Here is a 10,801-nt window from a genome sequence, read left to right on the forward strand (position 1 = left end):
AATTGTTTGTGTGTTTGTTCGTCGATTGTTGGTGTTGATTTTTGGTATTGAGATAATTTAAGAGCTGATAATTTAAGGAGAGTGTGTTACTTTATAATATATGTTACTTTTTGCCAGACGGAGCCGCGGTCAACAGCTCGTGTAAATTATTATAATGATTAGGTAGTGATTGTTATAGATAAGAAGATAAAACTGATTTTATTAACACACAGCTCACACAAATGAATCTAAAGTCACAATCGGTGGTATATGTTTTAGTGGTAAAGAACATATATAATGGCTTGGATCGAATTGTTTCTGGTTTTATGTGGAACATTTTTTGTGGGAAGTGAAAGTAAGTGTTTGAATAGGTGTCTTTTTAGGGTTATATACTTAGTAGTAAAGGCTCCAATTGAAAGTCAGTGTATTGCTCCTGAGTAATAACATCACTGAATTGTGGCCTGCTTAGATTGCTGCGGCACACACACCCATAATCACTTTTTGTACTTACCCACGTTTTGTTTTTTTTATGTTTATTTTTTATCTTAATTTTCTTTTTTGATTATTATGTGTGTGTGTCTGTAGTTTTTTGAATAAACTTATTTCTGAATATAAATAAGTTAGTAATATTCTATTTCTATTCTACACTGTTGCGATCAGCTCGCACCTGCGCGGTTTTTGTCTCTTGTAATAGTACGTCGTCCACAATTTTTTGGAACGTGAATAAAATCAGCTCTTAATATAGCCTTGTCGATGTCGATTATTAAAACAAGGTCCGACAGTAGTCGAATAGCTAAAAACAGAACCCTTATAGATTCGTCACGTCTGTCTGTTCGTATATCACAACCATTTTATTCCAAAATCAGCTACTAAATTGTGTTGTTTTAGCAGAATGTTATATTTTTCTTTCTGAAATAATCATGAGTAATTTATAGTAATACTAACTGCGCCCCAGGCTTTCGCTTGCGTGACAATTTCGGGAAAAAAAAACTAATGTGTTATTTCAGGTTATATCCTACCCGTGTACCAAATTTCATAACAATCGGTCCAGTAGATATTGTGCGAGAGTGACAAACATACGGGCAACGACTGCCACTATAAAATTAGCCTATCAAGGGCGTTGCCAAACGCCCTTGATGAGCCCAAAAGCCCAAAGACTTCGCTCTTTAATAGGGCCACTCCATATTCTTCCGTAGATATCGTAAAAGGCGATCAAGGGCCACAGCATCGGCAGCAATGACAGCCCCAAAGAGGGTTAACGTCAGACAGGCGGCTAGTTCTAAAATCTCTGTACTTTAAATTGATTTGTCAATTCTTTTTCCAGAGGTGGTGGTATGCTACTACGGAACCTGGGCAACATACAGACAGGGGCTTGGCAAGTTCGCTGTTGACAACGTGAACACAGAACTATGTTCGCACGTGGTGTATAGTTTTGTCGGCATAGACAATCAAGGGACAATCGTCTCACTTGATCCCTACCTGGATTTGGACACTGGCAATGGTATAAAAATACGATACGAATAAGAACCACATAGTTAATTGAGATCTTTGAAGGAAAGTCTGTGAAGTTTGTATCGCCGCTTCTTCACCTGCGCTTAGGAAGACAACAGATTTACAATTTTAATTAATTAAGAAATGTAACAGTATTACAGATAATACACGCACACCGTTTTATATCTAGAACGTTCCGGATCGTGTTACAACGAGCCGTGATAATTTTTTTTTTGACGACAATGTGGAGGCCCAGTAGTTATGACCTGCCGCCTGTGATCGAAAGGCCCCGGGTTCGAATCCTGATGATGATGACGACAATGTATATTTAAATTTGTTGGTGTTTAATGGTAAGTATTCTTATACAGTTTAGCTTAGTGCAATTATTTTTTCAGGTAACTTCAGAAAGTTCACCAAACTTAAAGAGGAGAATCCGAATCTAAAAACAATATTAGCAGTCGGAGGCTGGAACGAAGGTTCTGCCAAATTTTCTATTGTAAGTACCAAGAACATTGGTCAAGGAATTAGAAGCGCTGGTGGCCCAGTGGTAAAGATCAGTGATCGAAAGGTTCGAATCCTACTTGTGCCACATGAGTTTGTAAACCAATCTGACTCATATGTAAGTAGTATTCAAAGACCACCACTTGCTTCCGATGAAGGAAAACGTTGCAAAGAAACCGGCACACTGGCTGAAAGATCAGTTCACTAGTATATACGCGATTACTTGCCACTAGACGCGGTAGATAGTCGTGAAAAGTCGTGTCAGATGTCTTTAGGTGACCTGAATAAAATCTGTCATCACAATATATAGCCGGCATAAGCCCGGGCGATGGTGCTTTGAAATTATTTTCTATACTAATATTTGTGCCAATATTGCGGAGGAAAAGGGTTTCACTCAGTCAAATGTATTTATTTTCTAGGTGTAAAATGTAAACGCCTATATGGGACTCAGGCTACTTCCAATTTAAACTTGCAACATTAAGTACTATTGTAAGCTAGCAAGATTGTGGATAACGTACACTTTACTACTACGCTACTTATTGATTTAGTCAAAGTTTTACGGCCGACTGCCTGCCTGATCTTTCCAATGATCGCCGCCATAGATCGTCGGAGCTCAGAGTCAGTTTTCCTACTTTTTCTCCTCCGGGAATTGGAGGAAGAAAAATATAAATAGTCATCGGCATTCTTAGAGTTATCAGACTGATCAGACGCGCATTAATATTAGCTATCAGCGCGCTTATCTAGCACGAGAATTATTTTGTGAAATAATTGCCTGTCGATGCCGTCCCTACGATATACCTATTCAAATTTTAATGAGCTGTGTTGTTTCAAGTTTTCCCTGAATGAAGCCTTTTTTCCACTTCTCCGCCTACTTATTTTCATGGAAGTCAACCATAGATTTTGATTCAAAACTGTTATCTTCCAGATGGCAGCAAACCCAATCTTCCGCAACAATTTCATAAGGAGTTCTCTTCAATTCATCGAAGACTACAACTTTGATGGACTGGACCTCGACTGGGAGTATCCAAACCGTCGCGACACTGTCCATGGTGCAGCTGACATCGAAAACTTCACGCTGCTCACTAAGGAGCTGAGAGAGGAGTTTGACAAGCGCGGCTTGCTGCTGACTTCAGCTGTGTCGTCTAATAAGGCTAGCGCGGAGTGGTCCTATGATATTCCGGAGATTTCCAAGTAAGTTTACGATCACAATTCGGGCTCTCAACGGCATGCCCTTCCTCCGCGTTTAACTGTAGGTACATCACAAGTAGATCACTGATGTTCCACCGCATTCACGCATATAGGATAAGCGTATTTGATATATTCTTATGTGGCTACACTAACCCCTTATTTATAGTTAACTTTGTTTGTGATTGAGTGGTTAGAGTGATTGATTGTTTAAATTTAATTTTCAGAAATACCATAAATTCGTTCCGTTCATTCAGAATTAGACCTTTACAGTCATTTTTCCGCCTCAAATTTTAAATTGTGGTTTCTTTATGCTTTTCTATACAATTACCATTGTTTTAAAAGAAGCTTAGAAAACAATTATTTATTTTCGTAATATGATTATTATATTTATCTTGAGGATGTTGTTTCATAATTATTTCGCATTCTTTCCTAGTCTTGATTAATCGGTCAATAAACGCATATTTTGTAATAAATTTCTAAGAAATATTATCAGTTTTATTCGCCGCTTTAAAGTCCATTTACCTTGATAAAGCGATATTTAACACCGGAACTAAAACAATTTAGATTAATTTGTTAACTTTATAACAGAAAGGTAATAAATTAATATTTATATATATCGTTATATATTATACGCCGTCCCGGCTCATCTCGGGTAAAACCAACATAAAATAAACATCTACACATACTTCTGGAATCACACAATTTATTGGTGAAAACTGTACATACATAATCCGACCGACAATTTTTGTGTTTATCATGTTCAGACAGATTTCCTCTTTTAACATTCGAAGTTAAGAAGAAGAAGAAGTCGTTTTAAAGCTAGTCGTTTTTCTCATACTACTAATTATAATAAATTAACGAATTACAGTTTAAGAAGTCAAACTAATTTGTCAGACAGGAATTTATAGAGACATATAGTCTTTGATGTCTGATGCAATCAATAATATGTTTCGATGTAGATAACTGTAACATAAAGATTTGCCATTGATCCTCCAAGATCAGTAGCGTGTAATAACTATTGATAACAATCAAATGGTTTTACGATAACGACAATATCGCCGATATTGTCGCAATTAGTAACTAACTAGCTCACAGATAAAAGTAAACACCAGCTGTAGACGTCCTCGACGGATTAACACCATAGAGCAATAAAAAGAGAAAATGATCAACGCAGAATGACGTCGAAATTTCGAGGTACGTCTTTGTACGTCAGTGTTGAAACCTATAGAAAAGAACGGAGCACGACGGGCCTACAACTTGGTGCGTCGCCGCAACGATGCGCGACTGAGCAACGTGGCATGGCTCTTCACGACTGGCATTCACAAATCCGATTTTTATATACATACAACTTACAATGTTTGAAAATATTTGCAAACGACACATATGCAAAATATCAAAAAGCTTGGTTGAGTAGATATCGTGTGAAGAGGTAACAAACAAACTTACACTCTCGCATTCAATATTAGTTAGTATAAGGATATATATATATATATATATATATATATATATATATATATATATATATATATATATATATATAATTCCTAATTTCTGAATAAATGATTTGATTTTGATTTTGATTTAGGACTAACTAAAATAAATTCACAATTTGTAACCAATCTATTTTCTTTCAGATACCTAGACTTCATACACATAATGACTTACGACATGTACGGTAGCTGGGATCCAATCACCGGCCACAACTCCCCCCTACACAAGGGAGAGGGGGACACTGGCAATCGAGATGATCTGTATACTGTTGATGTAGCTGTCGAGTATTGGCTCAGTCAAGGTACTCATCATCATCATCATCATCTGCAGCCCTCAGTGACCCACTGCTGGGTACAGTCCTCCTTCTGTCTCCGCCAACCATTTCTGTCCTGGGCCATCCTTAACCAGTTGTTGCCAGCAATTTCCTTTATATCGTCGAGACATCGTGCCGGATGTGCCACTCAGTTACAGCTATCCTCCACCTTGCATCGTTCTTTATTTCTCAAGATATGCAGATGATTTTATTAATGCACATTTTTTGTGAGTAGATTCGGAGGATGAAACTGGGTCGGTATCCAAAGAAATCAATGTCAAAAAGTGATCAAACACGCTACAATATATTATGTGTTTCTACTGTTGTTTATGCAACATAGGATTATACATTACATATACATCACTCATTGACGACAAACAATAATTAAAACTAAGTCTACCACCGACTTCCAAAGCGCAGGTGAAGAAGAAGCGGCGCAACAAACTTCACCGCAGCCTTTTCTCCAATGACGTCAATTAACAAATGTGGATCTTATATTATAGATCTAAACACATATCTGTGCTATCAGTGTTTATGACGTGATTGATGTGCAGGCTGTCCTCCCTCGAAGCTGGTCCTGGGAATGCCTCTCTATGGCAGGACATTCACCCTCACAAACTCGGCGGTCAACGGAGTGCGAGCGCCATCTAGCGGACCGGGGCTGTCAGGACAATATACTGCTACAGCCGGCTTCATGGGGTATAACGAGGTATGTTTACTGTTTGTATGAAATAATTGTTTGTTTGTTTGAAATAACTTCATGACATAATAAAACACAGAAACAGAAGAAGCACTAGCAACGGCGGACTTATCCCATGGAGGGATTATATTGCTGTTCTTTTAAAAAAAGGAGTTGTATGTCTCTGTTGGATGTGTGGTGTCACACGGCTTGACCACATGAGGAACTCACACAATCATGACAGTCTTCGTATCCGTGTGACATAGCAGAAAGTGCCAGAGGTGCTGCACGCGCTGGTACTACGGCCATGCGTCTTGCGTAGACCAGACAGATTAAGTTGGGTAGGTATGTCTTGTCCTAACGCTCCCGCCTGGCCCTGGCTGAAGGGGCAAACCCAAACAAGTGATGGCTTGATGTCATCAAGGATGATATGGCCTGAGAACTGAGGATGCCGAAGACCATGCGAAGCGGAGGAGAAAAAATAGGAAAGCGCTTACCAGAGCATCTTGATATTCTTACTTGGGACATCTATGACCGCGAAGTGTCTGCGAAATAACAATGTGTAGAAATATTTGCATATTCTTATCTGCCATCTACATTTTTTCGATACATTGGTTACGTGCACAATAAACTTGGTGAAGTCTAATAGTATAAACCAAAAGCCCGCGGTTTTAGACTTGTCATGACTATGTCTAGATTTTATAGGGTATAGCGTTCATAGTAAGTACCTAGAGGTGGGTAGGTAGGTATACTAAGGACGACAGCCGCCGATTCTTTAAAAGTAGACTACACGATGTTTATCTACTTTTAGTAAAATACGAAAAAGTGGTATACCTAAGCTTCATTATTTCTGAGCAAACATTCCACAAGGATAGTATTTCACAACAGCCTTTTGCCAGTCGCTGAACAAACTCGGATGAAAAACGTGCGAATTAAAACTTTAATTAAGCAGCTAAAAAGCGCGCCGACGTGATAAGAATAAACGAAGCGCTCTAGTCCGGAAACTAGTTTATATCCTAAATTACACTTAACATTACTTCTCTCTGGATATCGTCACCAACGAGCTATGTCACCGGTCTTCTAGTTCGTGGGCGTTTTGGGATAAAATATTTCCTACGTGATGATAGCCTTTATGTCGCCTGAGCCTGACGACCTCGGTGGCGCAGTGGTAAAGTTCTTGCCACTGAACCGAGAGGTCCCGGGTTCGATCCCCGGTCGGGTCATGATGGAAAATGATCTTTTTCTGATTGTCCCGGGTCTTGGATGTTTATCTATATATGTATTTGTTATAAAATATAGTATCGTTGAGTTAGTATCCCATAACACAAGTCTCGAACTTACTTTGGGGCTAGCTCAATCTGTGCGATTTGTCCTAATATATTTAATATATTTATGTATTTATTGAATAATAGACAAACAGCTTTTGTAGCTGATGCAGATAACACTTCAAATTTCACCTCACTTCTCTCAAATTCAATTGAAAATTTAACACAATCTAATTTTCTCAGTGGCCTAATGGTCGTCATGTGACATCATGCAGACTGCTAAACTGGAAGTCCCGGGTTCGATCCCCGGTCAGGTCAAGATGGAAAATGATCTTTCTCAGATCAACCTGTTGGTTTTGGATGTTTATCTATATGTAGGTATAGTGTTTTAGGGTGAGTTAGTATTTCATAACATTAGTCTCAAACTTTGGGGCTAATTCAATCTGTGTGATCTGTCTCTATAGATTTAAACTGCCATTCGCCCGCAACTCTGCCCGCGTGTATTTCCCACGGGAGCAGTTCTTTTTCTGGGATGTTTTTCCCTAAGTACCTATGTCTTTCTTCGTACTCCAAACTACATGTACCTATGTAAAATTTTAAAAAGATGGGTTTGGTAGATAAAGCGTGAAAAGGTAAGTACCTAACAAACATTGAATTGGAATATTTAAATTTCCTTACAGATCTGCGAAAAGCTCAACACCGAAGCTTGGGATGTCAGATACGATAGTCTAGCTAAAGTGCCTTACGCTGTTCAAGGCAGTAACTGGATATCATACGATGACGCTGAATCATTAACAAAGAAAGGCGAATACGCCAACAGTCTGAATCTCGCCGGAGGAATGGTCTGGAGTATAGAAACTGATGATTTCAATAACGTATGCGGTGATGGAGAATTTCCTCTATTAACAGCTATAAATAAAGCTCTAGGTAGAATTGGAAATGGTGCTACAACTGAAGGGACCGAAAAACCTGTTACATCTACAGACGCGAGTACCACTACTGAAGAACCTAATACTACTACAACAAAAGAAACCAGTACGACCACAGTAGGAGTTAGTACGACCACTGTAGATGCTAGCACGACTACTAAAGAGCCCAGTACGACAACCACAGAGATTATTACAACAACTAAAGAAACTAGTACAACTTCTAAGCCTGAAATATCAACTGAAGAGCCTACTACAACACCTAAAGATATCGATGTTGAAACTACTGAAGGTATGTTCTTTTTAAATTTAATTTGTGGCTGGTATATTATAAATGATTTTCATTTTTGTGTTTGAAAAACTACTTACTGAAGGATGGCAGGAAACCGCAATGAAAATACAATTCACCACGAGTATTTCATACATACATTTAGAAAATAGTATATTTTCTCTTATAATTTTAATCATCTTGTAGGTAATTAAAATAAGCAGCACCTTTAGATTAACTTTCCTATTTACTTTTCTGTTGATGTTGTATACAGTTAAATAACCTATATTTTTATCCCTGAGGAGCTCAACGGCGCAGTTGTTAGCGCTGTTGTTAGTTAAGACACTCTCACAAATGGTCGATCATTGGATGGGTGACCAAAACATGTATTATCTTGAGCTACCATGCTTTGGCACATTAGTTTGTCCCGGTTGTATTTGCAGTCGTTAAAACCCACTAATCCGCAATGGGTCCGCGTGGTGGGTAATGCCACAAACTCCTTATCCATCCATATGGAAGTTCTGTGCCCCAGCAGTGGGACCGTTTAAATGGCTATTGATGATGATGATTTCTGTCCATATTATAGTATGCCTTACTATTAAAACATTCAACTTTTATAAAGGTTTTTCATCCTATTTACAGCAAGCACAACCTTCGTCTGCAACGAAGAAGGCTTCACACCGAACCCTGTGGACTGTTCATCATTCTACTTCTGTGTAAACGTGAACGGATATTTGGAGCCGAGAAAGTTTGAATGCCCCGCCACCACCTACTGGGATCAGACGACGTTTACATGTAATTATAGGGATGAGGTGGAGTGCCATTTAGATTAAATCTAATCTGTGAACGATGTCTATAAATCTCGTGTTGTTCATTTTAGAATAAGTTGCACCGGTCAACTTTGTCAACGCTGATGTAGACAAAATGGCGTATCTACCTACCTACTGTGCTATTTTCTGCGCAGGTTAAAGTTAACGTCAAAATCGACTAATGCAACCCACTCTACTCTGTCAACTCTGAAATAAAGATCGAAATAGCAACATTTTCCAAATTAATTATATTTACCCTCAAAATGTTCTGGATACTACATATTGTGTACTTACTTAACCCGTAGCTTCGCCCGCGTTTCCCACGGGAATAGTATTATTTTTGTAATATGCAAAATTTTAATAAAATTGAATGGATAAATCAGCAAGGCTGTACGATTTGTAGAAAACAAATATATATTTATTTAATATCACTTTTATACAACCCTTTATTGTCATCAAAGAGATCATCACTTTGCAGTCTTGTTTGTTTGTTTGTAATAACTTTATTGCACGAAAAAAGGTACATTCATCAATATTAATACAAGAAAGATACATTGTACAACGGCGGACTTATCCCACGTAGGGATCTCTTACAGTCAACCGGCGATAGGTTGAGAGGACGTGTATACAGTAGCAGGCTGGTCAGAACTAATAACGTACAAGATGAATAGAGAAGACTATAAATTGTAAGAAAATAAACAAATATACTTAGGAAAAGTAAAATCTAAATAAATAAATACATAAATATGTATTTATAAATACATAAATATGTATTTATTTATTTAGATAGAACAATAAATACATAACATAGATATAAATACATATTAAAAATAACATACAATTATAAATACATAATATAATAGCCTAAATGTTAGACGTGACAAGAGAGGATTTAAGAAGTCTTTCTTTAAACAGTCTTATTAAAAATTCATGTGGTATGAGTTTGATTTCAATCTGGGAGCTTTCTTCCACAACGCAAACACCGCTGCTTATATTGCAATGAGTTCTTTCTACAAACGTCTCCTGTCCCAGTCCCAGTAAGCACATATGACAGGTAAATATCATAGTACATATACATATGATCATATTTGCGCCCGGGGCGGTCTTAGAAAAGGGTGGCGGGCACGTATTGTCAAGTAAATATTGGGACTACGGTATAAGAAAGTATTTGATGAGACAGTTTTTATGTTTGCGCTCATTATTAGTTAAGTACTTTCTTTTGAAAAGTCCTAAGTACAATAATTAGACAATTTATTTATTTACTATTTAACTATTGAAATGTACAATTTTTCTTAAAAACTAGGTCTTACCTAACAGATAAAGATACATGATACTCAACGAAATAGATAGAGCATCCGACCAGTATGATAAAGCCGATATGTAGACGCTGTTAGAATTCGAATTTTGAAATTATACAAAATTGTGCCTTAATTGCAATATGCGGTTGCCTACCTCCATTCAGCTGGATCACCTGTCGTCGGATAATAATTCAATGCAAGGTTAGATCTTTTATTTTTATATCCCTGCAAAAAATACGTGATTTCTGAAACCCAACTGTCACAAGTTGACAGATAAAGTACAAAGTCTTCAGCTAACCATCCGACCTTATAGCCTTTGATGTACCATCTTCAAGCCGGATTTAGAGTGCGGAGGCCCTGGGCAATGAAATAATTGAACACCCTAAATATTTTCCGAGTACCTATTGTAATATCTATGAAAAATTTTGTTATTTTTATCTATGTTTTGTGGGATGATAGCATGCTCTCCGTCTAAATTTGCATACCCGTGGACGGTGAATCATGTAGGATTAAGTTTTACTTTAAAAAAATTAAAACTCATGTTTTTGCAAATAAATATTTTTTGTCTTTTGTTGGGTTGCCCAAGAACGGGG

At 37.7% G+C, this 10,801-nt stretch overlaps 1 protein-coding gene across 1 annotated transcript; it reads left to right on the top strand.

Annotated features, from left to right (window-relative positions):
• The first annotated feature begins 221 nt into the window (after positions 1 to 221).
• On the top strand, positions 222 to 9,505 carry LOC128680876 (probable chitinase 2). Its single transcript, XM_053764345.2, has 8 exons — positions 222 to 334; positions 1,304 to 1,480; positions 1,866 to 1,966; positions 2,897 to 3,162; positions 4,794 to 4,951; positions 5,518 to 5,672; positions 7,588 to 8,125; positions 8,744 to 9,505. Exons 1-8 carry the CDS (start codon positions 277 to 279, stop codon positions 8,932 to 8,934), a joined length of 1,644 nt encoding a protein of 547 aa, XP_053620320.1. The 5' UTR covers positions 222 to 276; the 3' UTR covers positions 8,935 to 9,505.
• The last annotated feature ends 1,296 nt before the right edge of the window (positions 9,506 to 10,801 follow it).

This window comes from Plodia interpunctella, chromosome 25 (genome assembly GCF_027563975.2).
Source record: "Plodia interpunctella isolate USDA-ARS_2022_Savannah chromosome 25, ilPloInte3.2, whole genome shotgun sequence".
In the NCBI taxonomy this organism is placed as follows: domain Eukaryota; kingdom Metazoa; phylum Arthropoda; class Insecta; order Lepidoptera; family Pyralidae; genus Plodia; species Plodia interpunctella.